The 25,051-nt window shown below is 35.3% G+C and overlaps 2 protein-coding genes across 2 annotated transcripts in view; one reads left to right on the plus strand and one right to left on the minus strand.

Annotated features, from left to right (window-relative positions):
* Nucleotides 1-24,992, minus strand: LOC117418281 (striatin-3-like). Its single transcript, XM_034031178.3, has 16 exons — nucleotides 24,492-24,992; nucleotides 13,980-14,083; nucleotides 13,343-13,416; nucleotides 11,366-11,447; nucleotides 10,950-11,126; nucleotides 10,114-10,264; nucleotides 9,759-9,900; nucleotides 7,568-7,701; nucleotides 6,932-7,107; nucleotides 6,388-6,435; nucleotides 4,445-4,566; nucleotides 3,945-4,112; nucleotides 3,176-3,316; nucleotides 2,467-2,574; nucleotides 1,782-1,868; nucleotides 1-1,699 (listed from the first exon to the last, which is right to left on the minus strand). The coding sequence occupies exons 1-16, from the start codon at nucleotides 24,738-24,740 to the stop codon at nucleotides 1,530-1,532; spliced, it is 2,133 nt and encodes a 710-aa protein (XP_033887069.3). The 5' UTR covers nucleotides 24,741-24,992; the 3' UTR covers nucleotides 1-1,529.
* Nucleotides 24,182-25,051, plus strand: part of LOC117418289 (AP-4 complex subunit sigma-1) — a 10,377-nt gene continuing 9,507 nt past the window's right edge. The window contains exon 1 of the mRNA XM_034031190.3: nucleotides 24,182-24,350. The gene's annotated coding sequence lies outside the window, so the exon portion shown is untranslated. The remainder of the gene's footprint in view (nucleotides 24,351-25,051) is intronic.

Below are 25,051 nucleotides of genomic sequence, written 5' to 3' on the forward strand. Positions count from 1 at the left end.
CACCATTTAATATTTATTATAGACATTTTATATACATTACTTTTCAACAGCTGTACTTTTGCTATGTGGTACAATCTTAAAAACTTGCTGATTCATAGTTTGTAAAACAAAAACCTTACAAAACTCATCAAAACTCGCAAACTGATCAGAAATCTTTTTTTTTTGTGGAAGACTAGAAAAAATACTTTATTGTATTAATCATGCATTACACAAACAAAAAAATCTGTTACATCATAAACTTATGCACAGTTCAAAAAAATAAAAATAATAAAAATCAAAGCAGGGAAAGCTTCACCAAACAGCAGATTTCAAATCGTGATTAAGTTCCATTGCATTCTCTTTCAACCCTCCCAACAAATACATTGTGTTTCTCTTGGGACTTCACCTTCCAGTTCCATTGGGGCAGAAAAGCCCCTATTATCTGACATAAAATAAACTTGGTCTGTACTTAAAAACATCTGTTCATACTAACTTTATAGTTTTTGGAATTCTGTTTTGTTTGCCATAGCCCTGTCTTACACAAACAGGGCTTACAAGGACTTATTAAAACAAACAAAAAAAAGGTATAAAGACCAACAGAAAAGTGAAATAAATAACAGGACAATAGCATTAAATTGTCTAACCCGTGATAAATAAACTTGTAAATACAGTAAGATGTACAAAAATATCACATAGTGATAGGAAGCTGCTATTTATTTTAAAAAAGAGTTCACTGTAAGCACTGAACTCTGTGTTCCATTTAAACACATTGTTTCTACAGTCCTCAATAATCTGATAAGACGGTTTAAAGCAATTGTTAAAAATAGCATCCATAAGTAAGGACTAGCTGAGATCATCTCAGAATGAAGAAGGGTAGAGTGTGGTTACATTGCAGTGGGTCAGTGAGATCAGTATAAGCAGGGCATTGTGAATAAAACCTCTTTCTTTTTTTTTTTAAAAAACAAACTTCTGAGCACTGTTATGACAGGCTACTTATATATAAAAAGCTTATAAAAACTAGATTTTTTTTTGCAAAAAAATGGTTTTCATGAAACTAATGCTAAAATATTGTTTTTTTTAACATTAAATGATGGATTAAACAGGCAACTGAGCTCATAAATCAACTGCACGGCACTAACTGAATGAGTATCGCTATTTTGTGATGTCACTTTCCCAAGCAGAGCACCACATTCCTATCCCTAAGGCAGCACAGAGTCCAACATAATTGACCGTTGTAAAATTAGACTCCACTTTTACTTAAATACACCTACTTAACAGATATAGCTCAGTTCAAACCCAGTCAAGGCTACAAATACTGGTTTTCTGTTTTTACTTGCAGTAATTACAGTTACATGAATTAGTTTGAAGTTATTATTTGAGGATTTTGGTGAGAACTTCACCACTTGGTACCTGCGCTGCCCATCTTCTGAGAATCAAGTGGAAAGGCAGATACGATGTAGTGTCTAAATGGTAATCTTGTTACTCAAGGCAGTGAAGTAATCCCTCTTTTGTGTCCAAGCTCACCTGCTATTAAGGGCTAATATATTACATTACACAAACACTTTGGCAAGGGCATCAGCTCCTGCACTGGCTATATATGCCTTTGATGGATGGAACGCTACATCATAAATGGATTCATCCGACTTTTTCCGGTGGGCAGTGATTTCCTGTACACACGTCTTGCTGTCCAGGTTCCAAAGGCGAATAGAGCAGTCATGGCCTAGGAGTTAGTAAAGTTAAATGGATTTAGTAAATCAAACTTTTAATATGGCTGATTTTTGCCATTTTAATATCATACTTACTTCCTGACATCAGGTAGATTCCATTTGGATCCACAGCCAGACTTGTAACAGCATCCAGGTGAGCCACCATTGCATGGATCAGTTTACCTAGAGCCCGTAAACACACACATGCATTTATCTTCATCGTTTACATTGCACAAATACAAACATTAAGTTACAGAAATAATATTATTAGGTAATAGAACCTGATTAGAGGGTGTTAACGTTTGGTACTTGACTGTGATGTAAAGGCAAGAGGCCAAGCCGTAGGTGAAGACACTTAGCAAGCAGACTAGGTCAACTTAACTGCAAGTCCATACAATGGACAAAACTAATAAATGCAACATACTGGGAATTAGCTTTTTTGTAGTAAATGCTATTCCCCACTACATGGCACTACTTGTAATTCTACAGGATGGCTGCAGATTAGCACGCTCAACTTAAAGAATTACAGTGGGTTATCACAGAGGAACAGCAACAAATGGCTCTGCAGACAACTAGATAGTGTTTCATGTTTTGTACAACCCCAGTGTAAACACATACCTTGAAAATACATTTGAGCGCATTGTAAAACAGAAGTAGCATAAGTGTCCTCTACTTTCACTAGATTTCCCCTCAATGTTTCATGATGAAATTATGATGCTTTAAATCTGATGTTTTAAATATAAAATATGGAGGCTCTAAACTCACAATAAATATCTCTTACCTGTTTTATTGTCAAAGAACTTGATGTGTCTATCTTCATGAGCGGTAATTGTAACAGGTAATGTGGGATGACTAACCACACTGTTTATATGACTACCTAAAGGTGAATCTGAAAAAAAAATAAACAAACACTTTAGCCAAGTATAGAAGCAAGGTTTTATTATTATTATTATTATTATTATTATTATTAGTAGTAGTAGTAGTAGTAGTAGTAGTAGTAGTAGTAGTAGTAGCAGTAGTAGCAGTAGCAGTAGTAGCAGTAGTAGTAGTAGTAGTAGTAGTAGTAGTAGTAGTAGTATTTTAATCAAGCTATGGAACATCATTAATTTCACAGCAGGTTTAACAACCTAAAATGAATTAACCAATACAGAATTAGATTTTCCTTTTGTCCTACAATAAGATTTGATTTAGGAAAGAAAGAAATGATGAAATTAATCTGTTTTACTACAACACATAAATTCACAACATTAAAGAAAATGTGTCAAATTGATAGTGATAAACGGCTGTTAGGAGAACAAAGAATGAATGCCTGCACACTACGCTGTGCAGAATATATCCTGAGAGACATCAGATCCTATTACCATGATCGGCATGCCTATTTATTTTGAGAGGTTTGTAATAAATGCATAGCTCAGTGCAGGTGTGTTGTATCTGGAAGTGCCCACCTCAGAGGAAAGCAGACTAATTGTTGTGCAGACAGAAGAACTTACTTGCATCCACCTGTGATGCCAAAACCACAGCTGGCCGAGATGTCTCTAAATCATAAATAACCGTGTTTCCATTATGAAAAGAGGCCACCATGTGAGCTGGGTCACATCCATTAAAATCAACAGATGTAGGAATTCCATGCTCTGCAAAAAAAGAAGAAACAAGTAAAACTGACACATATGCAACTTGTGCAAAAACATTTTTCTCCAATTAAATTTGATATATTTATTTATTTATTTATTTTAATTTAAAAGTATGGATTGACTTTGAACCACGTTATAATGGTTTACCCTGCTTTTTTAAATTAATTTCACCTAGCTTGTGTCTTAATATAAAATAATAATTGTATGTAAAAATAATGTGATATCTTGTAACGACTGTAAGTCGCCCTGGATAAGGGCATCTGCTAAGAAATAAATAATAATAATAATAATAATAATAATAATAATAATAATAATAATAATAAGAAATGTATATGGGCAATCAAAATTAATACGTAGGACATATGATTTGCTTTGGCTTGATCCATGCATTGGATTAATTAAAATCCAAGTACAAACTTTTTTTTTTTTTTTTTAGAGGTTGCAGAGAACCATGGGGTATGATATAAACATCCAATGTGTTATAAGTAGTTTGCACTGTTGGATAGTAAGCACCACATTAAGAGTTTCAGACAGTTAATACCATTTCACATGTCCAACAAACTTCAGCTATTTATTTTTAACATTTTTACAAATGGAGTAAATGGAATGTAAAATTTATTAAATTTACCCTTTTCTGCATTATATGTGCTTATACAAGGCGACTTCTCTGAAGAATTCCATAACCTAATAGTGCCATCTGCTGAGCAGGAGAGCAGCCTGTTCTTAATACCACTAAATGCAAGGCCCCATACAGCATCTGTGTGGCCAAGAAACGTGCCAGCAAGAACATTCGGATCTGAAAAGTATTAAAACAGCTTATGAAAACACAGCAGAAATTCTTAACACAAATATTTATACATTGACTCTCTCTCCCTCCCGTTATGGGTTTTAGAAGACAGGAGGACCAGATAGTTATTAGGCAGACCTGTTTTACTTAAAAGTACGTCAGGGACTGAAAATATTTGTATCCATAAATGTACAGCAAGGTAAGATTCTCCCATTGTATTCAATTTGTTTTTTTAAAAAGGCACCTCAGGTCTCAACTATAACAGTTAGATGTATTCAATGTACAAGGTGCAATAGGTCTACCAACTTTAGATAAGTTTTAAGCAAACAAGAGATACCTACCGTATGTGTCATAAGGATCTACATTAGAACTGGGCATGTTCCACCACTGAATAGCAGCATCAATACCACCACTAAAACAATGTTCTCCATTGGAGCTGATTGCCAATGACAATACAGGTCCTCTGTGAAGGGAAACCAAGGAAAAAGATGTAACAACAATAACACATTCATTTTATACAGCCCCTTTCATGGCTCGCGTAAAACCTGGTGATACCCTGGCTGTATCAACCTTAACTGAATGCATTACTGATGTGAAGAAGTGGATGCCCCAAAAATGATTTGCAACTAGAAGCCACAAAATATTTGCAAAGAGATCTGGACAATTTAACCGGTAACACACATACAGAAAAATGTGGGGATCTTATTTATCTTTTGAATGAGTCTTATATCTGTAAAGTCACCAAAGTTCATTTTTACCATCTAAGACACATTGCTTGACTTCAGTAATTTCTCTCTTGTCTGATGCCGAGAAACTAATCTATGCCTTTGTGTGTTACCGACTTGACAACTGCAATGCTCTATTTGCTTGGCTCCCAGGTCATGCCATAACTTGTCTGCAGCTTATATAGAAAGCAGCTGCTAGGATTCTCAGCGAACTAAAAAAAAAAAAAGAAAGAGACCACACAACTCCTGTGTTGGCCTCACAGCACTGGCTCCCACTGAAGTTTAGAGTTGATTTATTTTTTACAAATATATATTTTTAACATTATATTAGTGCTGGGACAAATATCTGAATATTCGAACGAATATTTTTTGACATGTATTCGGATGACAAAAATACCTTGCACTTATTTACCACCTCACCAAAAGTGCGACAGTTTTAAAAATGGCAAATGAAAAAGAGCTCTGTGTGACATGTGAGATTATATATAAAAACACAGACAGCAGCTCTTGAGCCTCTATTTAAAAGTTTAAGACAGCAAAAAGTAAACAAACAAGATTATGCGTGCGCACGCATAGTGATCTCTATGGGAGGCCATCTGGGTCAAAAACTTGTTTCGCTGCTTTAGAGCGAGTCAATCTCATGGGACAGAAAAAAGGCAAGCACATCATTCTGAAATGCCTCGCTTAAAGAGTGCCCAACTTGCTGGAAATGTTATGTTGTGATTTTTATATAGATTTTATATATTCTATATTTTTTGTTGCGACTTTCTGTTATGTGGAATGTAATAAATTACATTTCCACATTTGTTTTATTTGCAGTGTTAAATTAAATTTCAGTTTTCGTTTGCTTATTCAGCTACACAAAGCACAAGTAAACCTCATGTTATTACTTTATGAAGACGTGTCTATGGCCACTGTTTACTGTGAAGAAAAGGCAATGGCAAGGAATGAACAAAAAAGTAAAAAATAAACAAAATACTGTGTCAACTTTATGTACTATTTATTTCGGGAATAAACAAAACGACGTTTAACTTGAACTGCTATTTGGCATCCTTTGTTTTGTAGTTTTCACTGGGGTAAAGTAAGGCCTATACAACGTATTCTTTACTCCTGGGATATTTTCCTACTTTAATGTGTTACATAGTGTAACGTCTTGCTGTAAAATACACACAGGGGCCATGCCCCCTGCCCTTGCTGCTATGCTGTCTCGGCCTGCGTTCTGAGCAATATAATGTCTTATTACTTTTTGAAAACGAATGAATATCCGAACGGACATGAAAATCCTGTGTTCGTCCCAGCACTATATTTTATTGTACCAAACTGTTTCTTTTTGCTCTTGCTTTCTTTTTACTCTATTTCTCTATACAAATGTATTTTATTTTGACTTTCTTTTGTTTTGTCTTGTACAGCGCTTTGAGATATTTTTTGCATCAAAGTAACTATATGAATAACATTTGATTTGACAATAAAAAATGAAAATTGGGTCGATGTAGTAAAAAAAACAAGATACTCAGTCAAGCAATACTTGACAGCCTGTATTCAAGTAAGAAGACACTTACACATGGGCTCTGAATGTATAAATAGGCTCAACATCTAATGATGCACTCCTGCAAGAACAAGATGAAAAAGTAATTAAATATTTACAACAGTGTGACAATATGTAACAATACAATTATTCTTTCAGGCTTTGTGAACAATGTGAAGAACACAGGCATATATCTATACCTTGTTACATAAAATAGGTCATGTGCAAAACATTTATTGGAGTAAGCTGATCCTTGTGTAAACAAAACCAATTCTAATAAAAGCAGCAGGCAGATGATACAGCAATACAATTGCGTGAGGGGAATTCATACAACACAGGGTGAACCATAGTAGATGGCAAGTGTCTTCAACCTTTAAAAATGCATATATGCCTAAGCGGTTATAAAACTATATATTGTATCATGGAAATAATTAGTTTCCATACTGAAGACTGTTGAATCCTTGTTTTACTGACATCTTTACAGAAATGCTGTTTAGAAGAAGATGACAAACTGGCTTCCTATACAAGAAGTCTAATAATTTGAAAGACTGGATTACTTTGAGTAGTAAGATACTTGCTTTTTGGCAGGAACTGTTTTCTGCAGGTTCCAGAGTTTCAGCGTGTGGTCCTCAGAGGCTGTTACCAGCACAGGCTCTACTGGGTGAAACACTAAGGATCTCACTCCATCAAAGTGGCTGCGTAGTGTATACTTGGGATTCCATGTCTTCCTGAAGGCATCCTTATTAGCTGGCAACTAAAGATAGAACAGTGCAGTTACACAGCTGTTGTATAAAGGCCACACAAATCATGAACCCCTGCTACTATCCATTTACAACGTTAATAAGTTAATGCTCATACAGATTCATTCTCCTAAAATACACTATAGATGACATCACTATCTTTTTTTAACTAAATATTTGAATGAAAGTTATGTTTTACTGAACATAATTAAGATGGACACAACTGTCTTAAGATTAAATCAGAAATAAAAATATAATTATTAAGTCAGTTTGACAAACAGATGAGAGGTATCGGCAGCAAAAAATACTTATAAACTAACATTCTTAAAGAAAAATATTTGATTTGTCATGCATCATCTACACAAAGTTTTAGTGAACCCACCAAATACTTCTTAGGGGGAGGGGGGTCTTTTGGGAGAAGAGGGTTACATTTTTATCCAGCTATCCATAATTCCACATCCAATGAGTACTTACGTCATAGCTGTAATCAGCATCATTTGTAACCGTTAGATCTGCCAAGTCACCAAGGCCCAGGACACTTTCCAGCACGTCATCAGAACCCATAATAAATGACTTGCCACCACCAGATGGAAATGCTAAAGGCTCAGCTAAAAAAAGAAATTGAGAACTGAGAATTGTAAACAAAAGCCAGGCTATAGCAGAAAAGAGGTGAAGGTGAACAGAGGCAAGTTTATTGGACATAACATTCATGCAAATCATATCATTTAGTTCAAGAAAATACATCTGGTAAACTGTTTACCTAAAGAGGTAGCAGATCATTTATCAGCAACATCAGCTAGACTTGCAGAATATTTCAGTACAGTTTCAGTTATGGTATGTCAGCACACACAGTGAGTGTGTGTGTGTATGTGTGTGTGTGTGTGTGGGGGGGGGGCAATTACTATTTGCAATATGGCACTTTTACCTCCATTTTTTTTGACTGAACAAAGTGAAATTGATACAGGAATGGTAAAAAAAAAAAAAAAAAAAAAAAAAACGTTAAAATATTAAATAAAAAAATAAAAAAGCTGTGCATTTTATCTTCATACAAATCCAGCCACAAGACAAGCAATACTTTGTGATTTTCATTGTCCTGGCTTCCAATTAGACTGCTTGTTTAAATGAGGTGCTATTTCACTTAGCACAGCCTAAAGAAAACATAAAATGTACATGTTCATGGATTACATAAACCATACAATTACACTATCATCATTCATCTGGATTTGTGGAGATGCCCGATTACTGAAGCATACTTGCAGAAAACTGCAATGAAAGTGCAGATAAAATAACTGTCTCGGTGGTAAAATTAACATAGGAAAGATACAAATGTTTTGAATACACACATTCTAGCAGAATCACTGGACACTGTCATTTTTGACAGAACAGCCACACAACACTAGCCAATATGTACACTTCACCTAACATTTGAACCCTTATTACACAGGTTAATGTAACTGTGTACAGAGGTGCTGTTTTTTTATTTAAAAAAAACCAAAAAAAAAAAACAGGGAACTGTTCTGTTTTAAATAAATTCCATCATCACCACCCTAAAGAAAGCCAAGAATGCCCATCAATAACAAACAGTTTATTAAGGTAACTACTGCAGTCAACATTTTGTAGAGCTGAGTGTTCCCAGAATTTAAGCAGTCTTAAAGCTCCAGAGTTTCTGGTTTTGAATTCAACAACAAACGAAGTGCCTGAAAGTCAACCCATAGTAGCAGCTGTGCAGATTTCATGGGGGATGCATTCTCATGGTGTAAGCATAACCCTGAATATATCTGTGCTTCTAGAAATGGCAATTCATAGTCTCCAAAGATTGGCAGAGCTAGTTTACAGTATATGCTATAGTATTTTAATACTGCTGTTACTGATATGCCCTGGGGTAAAACATTAAATGGAACTACATTGAAAAAGAGTGGAAATGGTGTGTTCAATTTTCATTTAAAAAAATGCAAATTCAAAAATAAAATGACATTCATGTTGTTCCACAAACATTTTCAATGCGACATAAATAGCATTTACTGGTGTGTTTACCACTTTCTTTCTTTTACAACCAGCTGTGCATCAAGATCCCCCCTACAAAAAAAACCTCAACACCCTACAAGCCGCATATTAAAATTTCCATAGTCGAGAGCCGCAAGACCCATACTATAAAACATGAAATGTTTGCGAGCAAGACATTTTAAATACTAGCACTGATGGTAGCAAAATACGCAACAAGGGACAGAACATTGCAGAGGTTTTCCTCTGTACCATGATTGCTCCAAAATGCCTGAATGGCCTGCTTTTACATTTTACAGAGCCATATCCATGTATATACAGTGAAGCTGTGCTAGTACGGTTTTAATGATGATCTGATCGACTGGCTTTTTAGTTGGCAGGTGGAGGATTTTTTTTTTTACATTACACTACATTTTAGACCTAATGCAGAGGGAATGACAAGGTTAGGAGTGTTCAGAGGCATTTTAGACCGCCAGTTAAATACCTACCCAGTATAGCATATTATAACATTTAATACGCTCTTAAATACTCCTCGGAGTATAATACTGTAAATCAGCAATTCAAGCAAGCAGAAAAGGCAAGAGGCAAATCAAAATTATTGTTTACACCGGCATCCTACCATTTGACGACTACTGCAAATCAGAATTTCAGTAAGCTGCCTTACCCCACTCTGTTCCATCCCCTGAACTTCTTGCTTCCCCAGCTCCTTCCCCATCTTCCGCTGTCACTAAGAAATCAAATTCCTTCAGGGCCTCCTCTGTGTCTGGATCATCAGGGAGGTCTGCTGCCAGTCCCTCATTACCGATCTGCAATTACCACAAAAATATCCCACCATTTGTACAGAGCTTCTATACCAGTCTCTCTAGAACTGTATTGTTAAATATATGGCAGAATAAAATAAGTATAAATATCACACTATGATACGATTACATTTGTACAGTTCCAGCTAACTATAGGTTTCCTGAATAACCATATGCTTCATTACATATCATAATAGTTCATTTTTGTGACCAGATTACCTTGATTTTATGTTTCTTGTTTATTCTGTGCTTTTGTTTTCCACCTGTGATGTCTGACACAAGATCTCCCTCTTCATCATCGTCATCATCTTCGTCACTGTCATCTGCATTTTCTAAGAAGTTAAATGTTTCCAGAACATCTCCTGGATTCCTGTACACAATACAGTTAAGACAGCTTGATGATTATCACGGATACACACATTCATCAACTAAACCTTGCTAAAAGCTGGTGAATTTCACAAGACAAAACAGTTTTCAGAATTAATTTATTGGTTATTTTGAAAAGTGTAAGGAGTTGTTGCAAAGTAACACTAGATCAAGGCAGACTCTTGATAGAAGTCCAAGTAGCAATAGATATTTTCCAGATACGCAATAAAATCCTTGAAAGTAGCACAAAGCAAATATATTAAGGTTTGCAATTCAACTTGGACAATCTATTACAGATTAATGTTAACTGTATATCTTTTTTGTTAGAAAAATCATTACAGACAAACTTAAAAGTACATATTTATAAGTAGTACTAGAAGAAGCGCACACCTAGAAATTCATTCTTATTAATATTTGTGTTACTCACGTTCACACAGGTTTTCTTTATGGTTTAAAGCATTTACACAAGAGCATAGAAAAAAGGATGAAACTAGATTTGAAGCTCTTGACTGGGTAATTAAAAGACAATGATCAAACCACAAGATAAATAGAATTTCCTGAATGTGCCATTTGTTGTCAGCAGTCCAATACCAATAATTGCTATAAATATGTACTTTGAAGTCAAACTTAAAAATGAACTTTTATAACTTTCACATCAAAGGCAGTTAGCAAAGGAACAAACATAGTACCTTTTTAAGTCTTGTCCCTTTTGTTTTGCTGGAGATTCTCCTCCATTGAGAATCTGTTCCAGATTTTTTGTCTCTACTGAGCCATTTTGCTCAGAGCCCGACAGCCCTAGTAAAGACCGTACCCTTTGGGACCGTACATCTAATATTGTATCTGTGTAACCTACTTCCTGAAGATACCTGTAGAGAGATGAGAAAAAAAAAATAAGCATATTACTTCCAACATAAACGTAGCATTTAAAACAAACAAAACAAAATCTTGGTATAACAAAACAATTCAATTGGAAATGTGATTGTTCAGCTAACTTGTACATGAAAATAATAAATAGGACACTGTAGACAATTTGTAAAATCTGTTTAATAACCTGTTCCTAACTGGAAAACTTGTTTACAGGTTTATCTTTCATATCATTACTTACTGTCTAAGCAATTGTCTGCCTTGTTTCCATGTTAACTGGCTGTTCTGAGGTACTGCTGGGACCTCTGTCTCTTTGGTTTCTTCTACAAGAGAAAAAACAAACAAGCAATCAGTTAGGGAGATTAGTGACCTTCTGCAGCACTTGTGATAAACAGTGTATTATATCCTCTTACGAACAGTTCTTATAACACTTAATTTTGTATTATCCATTAATCCTCACCTTGCACCAATTATTTTGCAACTTGTGTTTAAGTAATTATATTTAGTAATAATGTATGCAATGTCTGGATTAAACATCAATGGCCACAAGTATTTACCCATTCATAAACACAACTGGTCCTTTATTTGCAAGTAAAAAGCTGAAAGTAATATGGCAAGTGAGTGAATAGATTTAGGGAAGTACAAAAATAAATTGAGATTTTAGATAAAAGATATTTCGTAAATAACCTATCCGGTATTAATTACAAGTAGTACAACCAGATCTGCTCTCACGAAAGTCTTTGAGATTATAAAAATCAGACATATTTTTTACCAAAAAGGGGAAATTATATCCTTTTGTGCTCAACATGAAAAGACTAAACAGACAGTGGCATTGTTCTTTTTACTGTACAGTATGGTTACATTTAGCAGAACTACTGTACTTGCTGTATGCAGCATTCTACAGAAGTTCTTTTCCAGAACAAAATTAGCTAGGAAGTTAAAATGACAAACGCACTTCAACATTTTTTATTACTATTTTTTTTTAATGTGATTACTTAAAGGAAAATACCACTCTTGTAATACAAAAATACATGTTAGAAATGGCACTTGTATTCAACTAATTCCCATAGCATATTCCTTAGCGTTCCAAAAAGCAGTGAAGAATGACTGAAGTGTAGACAGGTACATCAAAATACCAAACGGCAATCACATCTTCTCTGGAAAGCTATAGAAGTACTGAAAGAAAACACCTATGCTAATACAAAACTTTTAGATAGGGCTGTAGATCAATCTTAAACCTAAGCAATTAATGTACACTTATACAATTATTTCTAAATGTAGTGTCATTAATAATCCAAAAAACATGAAATGCAATACATACTACTTAAATAGAGTATAATCTTAAATTACAATTTAATTTTGAGATTAATAGTCTTCACTAAAATCAACGCCAACAGTAGTTTCTTTTTTCTACTGTCAAAAGTCCAATAATTATACATTTAAAAAATCTTGGATTCAGAATGTCGCAACTAATGACTAATGTCGTAAAAATGTTATCTTTTGTGACCGGAGACAGCTGAATTCTTAATAGGACTGAATTTCATTCACTGCATAAGGAATGCCCTAAACAGAATAGAGGACAATCTCAAAACTCATGAATAAAAAGCTTGCTAAAAGACTGTAGACAATCCTCATTGCACAAAATTGAACTATTTATGTGTAAAGGGAATGCTAGGATGAAGATGAAGACAATCACCAACTTGCCCACTTTTACACTTTCAAAACATTTAAATACAAAACTATATAAAAAAAACAAAACAAGTAATCTATTGTTACAACTGAAAAGTGGAACTCTCCGGTAACATACAATTCTTGCACCCAAAATGTCAGCTACTGTATACCCTAGAGCAAAACACACAAACTTAATAATTTAAATAAAAAATGTTGCTGTTTAAATCTAATATCCTTGAAAATAAAGTTCTCCAAAAATATTTTTGCCACATTTGTTCAAATGCAAATAAATTCAGAAATTGTGATTTAAAAGGTACAATATCCCATTACGGCAACATCAATTTGGGAATTCATTAGAGGGCACGCAAGGTTTTGTTGTTTTAGAAATCACTCAATAATAGTCATATTTAAAACTTGTAATAAATGCAATTCCCAAAAGATACACTTAATAAAACAGTTATTACTTAAGTTATCATTCAAGGTAAGCACCTGGATAGCTGTGATTTATTAAAAAAAAAGAAAAAAAGAAAATAATAAAATTTGTTACCTGATTCAAAGGTTGGCATCTTTAAGTCACCTTGATTTAATTCTGTGCCGTATTTTAATTTATGATACTTTGCCCTAGAAGTGGAAGAGAAATTCAATTTTTCAGAAGCAGCTAGAAACCACAAATTGATTACATCCTATAGGAACATTGTGGTTATATTGACATATATTATACTCAAATGTATTGTATTAACAGTAAGCAAAGATGTGGGTAACATTTAACCATAAAGCTAAAGCAACATTAGCAGTTCATAATGAAATATCCAATTCTGAAAACTAGGGGCAAGCTTTTAATGGGTTATAAGTGACAAGAAGTTTGGTATCAGCTAACATTACATGAATGGCTTCAACAATTTCATTAAACATGACAGAACAGTAAAATGCACAGGGTCATTCCAAATCAAATCAACATGTTTGAAAGGTCATCTAGTTTTCCCAAAACTAACCCAAACATTTGAGCCAAAAATGTTAACTGCTGCTGACACAAATGAACTTTTTTAAAACTTTTTTTTTTCACTAACTTTCTGAATCTGCATTTGTGAACATTTGTGTAAATAACTTATATGACACTTAAAATGGATTATAAAGCTATATACAAACATCTCAACAATATAAAAAAAATACTTTATGTCACTTACCTTTCTTGTTTTAATGCATATTCTAACATTTTTATTCTTCTTACTAGATCATTCTTTAAATTTTCTTGACCCTTTCTTTCTCCTTGTAGAAATGCTATCCGAGCCTAAAAAAGGAGGACAATGTATTTATCACCACCTCAAAACAGGATTATCCGCAACTTCAAAACATTATTTATTTTTATATCGGTAATGTTCAAGCAAATTATTTTAACAATTGGACAAGTAAGCTTTTCCATACTGAAGAAAATTTGAAAGCGTTTAAGTATTCTCTGAGCTATTCCAAACATCAAAGATGGAAATAAGACTCCTACTGCATAGCAGTTTCTCCCATTACAGGTTTTACTACGAGCTTGATTAGCCACAGTGTATAGGTAACAAGCTCAGGTGCATCTTATTACACTTATAGTAAAGCCAGGAATGGATCAAACTGCTATGCAATGGGGGTCTTATTTCCATCCCTGAAACATGTAAACATCGTTTACAGTAGAACTTGACAATGATATGCAACCTTAAAGTAATTGCATGAACTTAAAAGCTATTGTACAAATTGAAGTTTGAGGTTCTACAGTTATATTTACACCTATGTTAAGACACAATTGGGGTAAACTTGACCTCCTATCTTCCACTGCAGTAGGAATGAGTAGCAACATGAACAGAAAGTGAGGCCGACCTTGTCCCAGTTGTACTTCATTTTAATTCTTGTCACATACCCACCGTTACCCAGAAAGTCCAACAGACTCTTAATCTACTGCATTTACCAGATGTGAAAGATCTTGTTGGTCTTGTTATAGAATAGCATACAACTCAAAAGTCAATACTATTGTTAGATAGTTTAGAATCCCTGTTTACAGTTCACCAACACCATGTGCAATATATTGTAATATGATCTACATTACTAAAAAGCAACCATAAATAACTAAGGCTATTTTTACTACTAGGAGTGACCAATGCCAAGTTCCCTAGGACAACCATTTTGTTTACCAAGTAAACTAACCTTCAATTATATTTACAATCATCCATCTGCATATATTTTACCTGCTGTATCATGGTCAACTAAAATATGCAATGTCCACTAGAATTTATATGAATGCATAATAATATGAATCTACATATACCTTTGAGTACTGCAACAACAAAATACAAATAAAAAAAAAATAATCATCCTGGTCATTCCTGGATTAAAAAAAATATATATATATATTATGCACCATCAAGCCCCAAAAATATGAAGCTTTCACTTCTGGATTCATTTAAATTTGCTTGTAAATAGTTTTTTTCTTTTTTTGAAGAGGCTAGTCATGGCAGTTGTGGACACAATTGCAAGAGATTTCCATAAACCTAAAATAACACTGAATAGAGCTGGCTGCATACTGTAGGATTCAATCCCTGATTTCAAATCCAATTCCTAGAATGTACAATGTTGCAAGTCTGTGCCCCGTACACTACAGTAATTGTATGGAAACTGCTTCAGTGACGGCAAGAAATCTTTGGTCATTTGTTGTCTGTTAACTAAAGCCAGTTAATACCAATCATCCTTTTTGTTTTATTTTAAAAGTTTCACACCAAGTGCGAGTCCAAATGCTGTTCCATCCTCCACAAGTTCTTGAGTCGTGACTAAAAGCCCTGCTTACACTCTGTAACAGGAACAGGCAGCGCGAGCTGCAGGGTAGATTCCAGCGTACCTCTCCTGTGATTCAAGTTCACATGGTTAGTGTTATAAAGGGAGTTCAAATTGATCATAACGCTTTACCCAGGTATAATCCCATTTGTCAGAATGCAACCAACGCCATCTTTGCATGTGTTTTTTTTTTAAAGTGATGATATCATATTTTTGGCTGTAGATCGGGTGCATGGGACAGATGCTGCATTATGCTCTTCCTCTATTGGCTGTACAAACTTTTGGAATTACATACAGGATGTGAGAAGAGGTTTATGACCTCAGCAACCTTGGAACAGAGCAGAGTACAACCTGCTTTGACCCACTTTTATAAACAAAATAAAACTGAATGTATGTATATGCTCAGCAGAATAAAGGGAGTGCATTTTACTTTTGCTTGTATTGATTTCACAGTACAGGATCTGGTATGTATTAAACTTTTTTTATTAAAAGAAATTCAAGTTGAAAAACAAGTGTAACATTTTTACAAATGTGCTGAATAGGACTGCATACAGAGAGGCCATGTGTTAATTTTAATTTAGATGCATACATTTGAGGGGGTGTTATTGTTAATGTGTGTTTTAAACTTCAGGCATGCCTGACAAACAAGTGGATTCACCTTAAATTAAAAAGATCGCCACATGAAGCTGTCAACATATCTGTACAAATTCTTGCAGATACTAATCTATTTAACTCGGTTAAGGATCCACCAAGTTAATGTGTGAAATGTTTGCAATACACATTCAAATGCCATATGTCATGTGAATAAGCTACTGTATGGATGACTGGCTGACAACTCTGAATTGCAAGATGACACTGTTATAACTGGAAAGATGGGTGTCAAGAGTGTTGATTCCAGTGAGAGAAAATCAGGGCCAAAGGGAAATGTACTGTGTAATTCATTTGCAATAGTCTCGTCTCTGTCATCATTAGCCTGTGTATTTGTTGTACTGTGTAACTCTGCATTTCCTTTCACGCAGTATCTGTTAAATCATCTTTTTTTCCCCACAAACACACCAGCTGACACTGATACAACAGAAACCGTTTATGTTCATGTGGTGGCGACAAGTTTTATCTACATGTTCAAAGTTCAAATCCTTTCCCTACCCGACATAATGGGACCAAATATAAATACATGGGGACACTGCACCAGATGCATGAAATATCACCACCTTCAAGTGGGAAGCAGAGTACAAACACCAACTGTAAAGTTAATAGGTTGCTCAAAAATCCTAACCACACTGCAAAACGAAAGGATATGGTGGACCACTGCGGGCATTTTATGCTCCAAGACTCAGTATATTTAATGATCATTGTTTTATTGCCGTCTTCCAGAAACTAAAGTAAAAACCATGACAATTCCAACGCACAGGACATGAATCTTTTTAGCTGCTTAATTACATTGCATAAAAACTTACAACCAACCCACACTCTACTGTAGGTTCAATTTCTGCTTTTCCTTCAGGAGGGAAATGCAGCATGTTTAAGAAAAGAATCAGCAAAAAGCCAAATATATATTTTTCAAAAATAATAATTTAGCTTTTAAAAGTTATTCACAATATAAAGCATAACATATTATATAATTTGCTATTGGGTTGTGAGTATATAATGACATTGAGACAGACATGTGTGTGTGCTGTATTACTGTAAATGTGTGTGATAGTTTTAGTTCTACTGTCTTTTATTAAAGAATGCCTTTCATCTGTTGAGAAATATATTATTGAGAATGACCATTTTTTACAATTAACATTTTGGAATCTCACCTCCTGCCTTAGTAAAAGGGACTGAAATGATATGTTGTGTCTCAGTTATCCACAGGAAAATTTAAGTCCTGACTTGCACACTATTTTGCAGTTGTAAAAAGTTTTGAAAATATTTTCTTCAGATGTAAAGAATTACAAATTCTAATTGAGACATGTTATGCGGTTTCTTTGGAAGTTGCCCAGTCCAGGTGTGTATTTTCCCTGTAGCTTTGTGTCTGTGGCAAACTTTGTTTCTCAACACTTCTGCATTTAAAAAATGTGCAATTGAGTAAGGGGGTTATGCAAGGATAGTTTAAATCCTGTTTGTGCCAAGGTTTGGAAGAGGCAATTGGCTTGGTAGCGGGAACAGAGGTTGCCCATTGGTCTTCTGTCCTGACTAGCGAGTGGGTTACAATATGGTTACTAAATGAGCAAGTTATTTTTGAAAAACATATATTCTAAAAGGTCCTGCAATGCCTTGCAGACAGGGCTTGTAGGGGCCATCAGAACTAAAAACAACAACCACTTCTACAGAAATGGACTCCTTGACTTCAAAAGCTGGTGTTAACCCAGATTTTAATCCTGACGATCACTGATGTAAACATTAAAGTATCGCTCAATTACATGTTTCCAGGCAGCCTACTCTGCTATGGTGTTTAAACCTTATTATGCACAACATTGTAAAACTACTGCCAATGTTAATCCTAAACAATCTTGACAGAATAAATAAATATCACCTTGGTAGCAAGTAATTAGGGAGCACATTTCTAAAAAAGCGAACAATTTTGGACCACACAATTACCATGGGAATCATAATAAAAAATATGTGTACATCCTTTTCAAGACAGAAAAATTTAACTCAGTAGTCTAGTATTCATCACTAATGTAATCAGAGAATAAATGTCCATACAAAATGTTTTTTTTTATATATAAAAAAAACATACCCAGAAATCAATGAGACCTGGGAACATGAGAGTAAATGATCCAATCACAACATGACTCTCCCACAAACTATTCGTGAGCACTTACTCTTGGAATGTGAGGCTAACCACCCACCCATTCAGTATTACTCATCTATACAAGCGCCTGCTTTGAAGACTGTTCTTGTTTAAAAAGAAAATCATTTTCTGTCAATGTCACCTACAATCTCAAATAAGGGTAGGGCTATGGATTTTAAAAAAGCAATCTAGAAAATAATAATAAAATGGGATTGACAGTTGCTATTTAACAGTTTTTGTCACCAAAAAGTAATTAGGCTTAGCGGAAACAGATTAGGATGTGCGATCACTACCGGCTAAAGTCACTGTGCTGCTTGAGATTTGAGAAGCGAGTCAGTATTTTAGACAGCAAAAAGTAAACAAACCAGATTATGTGTGCGCATGCATAGTGATCTCTATGGAAGGCCACCTGGGCCAAAAACGCGTTTTGCTGCTTTAGTGCGAGTCAGAATCTCATGGGACAGAAAAAAGGCAAGCACGTCATTCTGAAATGCCTCGCTTAGAGTGCCGAACTTGCTGGAAATGTTGTGTTGTGATTTTTATATAGATTTTATATATTCTATATTTTTTGTTGCGACTTTCTGTTATGTGGAATGTAATAAACCAGAACCCCTTCATTTTACAACGCCATTTCCACATTTGTTTTATTTGCAGTGTTAAGTTAAATTTCAGTTTTGATTTGCTTGTTCAGCTACACAAAGCACAAGTAAACCTCATGTTATTACTTCATGAAAACATGTCTATGGCTACTGTGAAGAAAAGGCAATGGCAAGGAACGAACAAAAAAGTACAAAATAAATAAAATGCTGTGTCAACTTTATGTATTATTTATTTCAGGTATAAACAAAACAATGTTTAACTTGAACTGCTATTTGGTATCCTTTGTTTTGTAGTTAATTCACTGGGGTAAAGTAAGGCCTACACAACTTATTCTTTACTCCTGGGATATTTTTCTACTTTTACGTGTTATATATTGTAACATCTTGCTGTAAAATAAAGGCACACACACACCTGCGTTCTGAGCAAGATAATGGCTTTGATTACTTTTTGAAAACGAACGAATATCCAAAAGTAAATTTAAATTTTGAGCGAATATCCTAACATGAAAATCCTGTGTTCGTCTTGTGGGATATATATATATATATGGTAAACTGGTGCATGGAACAACAAGTTGTGATATGCATTTCTCATTTCTATCAATTCTGTAATTTCATGAGGTACCAAAACAGATTGAAAGCAAATTTAGTTTACCCAGGGCACTGACATTTTTACTGCTGGACTAAGGCGGTAAACTGACAATGAAAATATGTTGTGAAACTAGCAAATGTATACTGATATATATTTGTTTTGCGAAAACTTCTTAAAAGGAATTACACGTACCTGCACACCCCTAGAATGTAATGTAACTTTTCTCTAAGGAGGTTGACATATTACATGGGGGTATCCTCAGTACTTCTACTGCAGGTCTTTGTTCATTATTCCGTCATCAACAATGAACCAATTAATTTGTCCAGGTTCTAAAAGGAATTTTATTGAATTATTCTAAACCTGGAATGGAACTGCAAGATTGTAAATGCTGACAAGTAAAGCATGCAAAAACATTATTTTCACTGTTAATTTTCAAAGGAAAAAAGTTAAATGTAAATAGGTCATGCCCACCGACTTCTGTGTGGCACAGTGCAACTGCTATGACAATGTCTACGAATGGCACTGACTGCAAATAACAGATTATTCTAGTTTCTTTCTTGGGGTAGATTTACAGTAAGTGGGATCCTAACAGTACTTCCTGCAACATTTTAAATCTGTGAGAGTTATTTAAGATGCAAGCCTGGAAATCTGATGATTTGTTGAGAGTAAACTGTGATCCCTGTTCCTGTTTGAGTACAGGAAGAATTGTACAACCTGGCCCAGAAAGATTTCCGACAGGAAACCACAGCAAACCAGCTTTAAGGAAAGGCAGACACATCCCCTCCAACCTACATGATGCAAGTGTGTTGGGGGAGAGGGAAAGAGTTAAACAAAACAAACAAGAGGTCACTAAAGTAAAGGGAGACCCTCCTCTACCATCCCAATTAATTTATTTATTTATTTTTTACATACAAAATATATATCCCCCAAGAAATACCCTAATTCAAATGTACACTAATAAGCTAAATATGCTGTACAGCAATTACAAGGATTGCTCCCTCTTGAACAAATAGATTTTCACAGCAGGGACACTCCACCTGTTCTGTGGTGGTTTCTATTCTAGCAATCTTCTCAACAAGTTCAGCCTGTCTGTTTGTGGGGGCGGAAGCATAACTTTTCTAAGTCCCAGATGCACCACATGATCCAGAAACAAGTTTTCCCAAGTAGCCCAAGTATATGGGCATTGGCATGTTAAAAAGCCCCTACTGCAAAAAACAGCATCAGGACAAAATAATGTTTTTTTTGGTGCACAGGATTATGAAATGCTCTTCAACAAGTTCCAGTCACCTCTCTCTAAAATTTAAATTCAGATGGAATACTAATAGATTCTGAATCATATTTTCAAAATGATATCCCAATTACCCAAGCGACAATAACATTGCAGTTAAACTGCGGTCTCCAAACATTGCAAAGCACAACATGCCATTACGAACCTGTTCCTTATAACATCTATAAAAAAAATAGTTAATGATTTCAGTAGTAGTCTACACTGTTGTTATACCACCCTCTGGGAATGCATAACGCTGCCAGGGGATATATCGGAGACATACATACATATGTCTCAATGACAGTTTTACATATAGAGAACACTTTGCCCAATTGTGATCAAACTTGCTAAGGGCATTCTTTTGCACAACTTACTAGAGTATCAGAATCTGTTTTCCATTCTTCCTTCAGTTACACACGTTTTTACATATCTAGAGATGTGTTTATCAAGACTGTCCGTAATCTGCATGCATGTCAAACTTCTATTGGTGGATATGTTGATCTACTTTATCATGACACAGATATCTATAATTTTATATTCACACCTGTGGTGGGTGATGAATGTCACTGACAGGCTTGTTACACTGATTATTATACATTTTTTCATTTGTCCTTATTATAGATACTGTCTTACTTTTAGATTAATTTAGTTCCGACTGTGTATCCTACTGCAACTTCCTGTGGTGCTGAATTTCCTCATTCCAGAAAGTCATGTGATCTTTGAACTCTGTTGGCTCCACCTGCTCTAGATTTATTAACGAATCTTGAAAATGGCAGAAACATGTGCTTTCCTTACTGTGTTCAATGTTCAGTACAGATTTACAAGGTTACTTTCAAAGAATGCAATTCATTCAGAAGTAAAACGGTAAGGAAACTACAAGTTTCTATATGAATTGGATTTATTCATGCCAGAATTATTCCTTCCCACTTATGCTAATTTTGCCCACAACATGCTCTGGCAAAGAAATATTCTTCCAGTGTATGCTTTTGTTATGAAATGTTATAAAGATTACAGAACACAGGCAGCAGTGCAAGCTTAACATCAAGTTTTGTGAACTCAGGTGCCCCAAAGCACCAATGATTACCAGGAAAACCTCCTGAAACAGAAACATCATCTTAACTGGTATGCAGATAAAGCTTGTTAACACATTAACTTTATAGCCTCACATCCAGCCTTACTGACCTCTACATTCCAGAGATGAAATGGAATGCTTGGAGCGCCGTAGATTTTTGCATTGCATAACATCTACATTCAACACCGACTTTCTGTTCTTTAAATTATTAAGCCATTGTTACAGTGTGCTGCCTACATGGTTACCTCCAACAATGTGTTACAGCTCTATTAAAATATAAAAATAAAAAATAATTTCATTACAGACATTGCATCTCTACAAGAACAGAATTATTTTTTTCTGAATTCAAATATCAGAAGAGGCCTTTTCTATCTTATTTGTCAAAAGCCCCTTTCAAAAACTTAAAATGTGTGCATTATTTTAAAAACAGGGTTTGCGATAATCAAAACTGTTTCACTTGCCAAAACCGGATTTAAACTTAGTATACAATAAAACATAATATAAACCTCAGAACCACATACCATTCTTTGAATTATTCTATTGGACACAAACAGTAAACAGCATTAAACATGTGTCTTTTTGTTTTAGTAATATAATCTGGATATTATGCAGATGCTTTGAATCAATTAAGCCTCCTAGAATCTGCTACCTTTAATTTAACTCTGAAGATTAATCAGTTACCAACAGTTTGATTGATCAAAGCTAACTTGGATTAGCCTACATTTAAATAGATAGAATTATATTGTTTTTTCTTTTACTTTTCAAACACATCAGTTAATGGAGATGAGAGCCAGAGCAGGGCTGTTTAGTGCAAAGCTAGGGCAGGCTTTCAAGAACAGCTTCAGCTTCATTTAGTATAGACTAGGCCCTGTTTTGCTCATAGCTTCTCCCACAACCAGCATAATGTATTGTATATGTCCAATATAGGCTGTGCAATAAAAAATAATAAAAAATGGATAAATTGGATGTGCAAAGTTCAAACCAGATTAAACATAAGTAAACTGGTTTGTTTTAAGTAATTTACAAACACAAAGACAGCATTACCAGCATACCTTCTAAATCCTGAATGTGATACCAGTGAACCAAGATGAATAAAATGTATTTTCCCATTTGTCAAATGTCATTAAAAGAAGCATGAATTGACCAATAGGGTATCAAAAGATAAAATTGTGGAAAACTGTATTACCCACAGCTCAACATATATTGAAAAAGAAAAGAGCTTTAATAAAGAAATGTGTAAGAGCATAAAAGTTTACTACTGATTAAGAAAATGTAGCCTGTCAATCAAAATCTAAAGAACCTTGCAACCAGGCACAAGACCACACACTACCAAATGAATTTGCAGGTCGCTGAGTTGCCAAATCCCATTATAAACAGAAGCTGTGCCAATGATAATCAACTCTCTTTGGAAGGAAACTGTTCCTGAATAGAGTGTAACACCAAGTTGCATTTTCTTGCATAGGAATTCAGCTTGTGGGAGATACACTATTAGCCATTCCTTCTTGACCTATTTTTTAGACACCTGTCATTCTCTGTCTCAAAGCCACAGTACTGGCTCCAGTCTCTCCACTAAGTTGTTACATTTGGCTCAGTTACAAACCAGATCCCATTGACTTACTCCCAGTCTCACCATTTTAAAAATAGATGGACCTCATCTAATGTCACCAACAGTGTTAACCAAAAAAAAAATGCATGAGATCAAACAGGCCTTAATTAAGCTGATGACAAAAATAATATCTACAAGCGTGTCATCAACTAAGGTACCACCGATATATATAATTTATTAAAAGCTTAATTAAAAAAAAAAGTGTTTCAAATTGCATACAGTAGCTCTACAAATCAAGTTGGAATACACATTTAAACAATGACAATGGGATGGTAAGTTTCCCGTCTCCAGAGCAGTGGAGTTGTTGTCACACTTGATTCAAACAACGTGCTTTGCTTCTGCCATAGTCACTAAACGGAAGAGTACTATGGCTGGGGTTTATTTATTTATTTTTTTTATATCTGTTGCAGTGCAAATTATATTGATTAGCCTTAACTGCCAGCCGCAATAAGGGTAACGTAAATACAATATATACACTGATGCAAGTCAGCCACGATCTGTGTATTGCCTTTCTGTCAGTGTCACAAACTGCATTTGTTGTATAAGTTTGATTTCAGGAAACGGCTGTCGATGCAACGTACTGCATCCTATTTAAAAACTAGTGTCGGGTCCATTGATAATATGAAGGGTTACGTAATTTCGATTCAGATCGGCACAACAACAACAACACAGAAAGCAGCACAGGCAGACGCCATATTGGCAAAACCAAAATGGCTGCTTGTAGGCTCGCTCAGCAGTTGTAACAGTTACAACATCACTCGGTTTTCTTCTGCTTTTCCTGATTTATACCGAAAAAAATAATAACCTGACAGTCCAGACTTCGCACGGAAACGACAAGCAGGTAAACGCCATCCATTCCACGCTGTATTCCGTCTGTACCGTTTCAATATTTTCGGGTTCCCCTGTCCTAATTTACTAGTCTGTGTTGGGTGCAAGAGGCTATGCTTTTACTGCTGTACATTTTTCATTTGGATACCGGTACCTGAAGCTCGGCCCTCTCGACCTCCCAATGAGCCCTCTCCATCTCGAATCGGGCCCATTCGTGCTGGATGTAGTGTAGGATCCCCGGGATTGTGTACTGCTGAGGACGAGGCATCTCGTCCTGTTGTTGCTGTCCCATCCCGGCACCCCCTCCAGCTCCAGGCTGTGAATTCACGTTATTATTATTCCCTTGCTGTTGCAGCTGCTGCCTTGGAGCGGCTATTCCGCCTCCTCCGGGGTGTTCATCCATTAAAAAAAAAAAAAAAGTACAAAAAATACTACAGTCTGTTCTTGTATAGGTCCTTTTTAATACAAATATCTCGGTGTATAGTTTGTAAACGCCCTTCCCGTGGTGCCGCGGAAGGTTTGTTATGTGGAGTTTGGGTTTTGTGTCAGAGCAGCGCCGAGCTGCCGGCCGCCATTACATTCCCTGGATGTGAGTGTGTGACTCAGGCTGCTGTCTCCTCACTGCGGGGGTGAGGGAGAATGGGCACGCAGTGCATGATGGGACACGCACACCAAGTCCTTTTTTTTATTACCCATATACAGTACTGTCAAACA

The sequence above is a fragment of the Acipenser ruthenus genome, chromosome 18, assembly GCF_902713425.1.
Source record: "Acipenser ruthenus chromosome 18, fAciRut3.2 maternal haplotype, whole genome shotgun sequence".
NCBI classification, from domain to species: Eukaryota; Metazoa; Chordata; class Actinopteri; order Acipenseriformes; family Acipenseridae; genus Acipenser; species Acipenser ruthenus.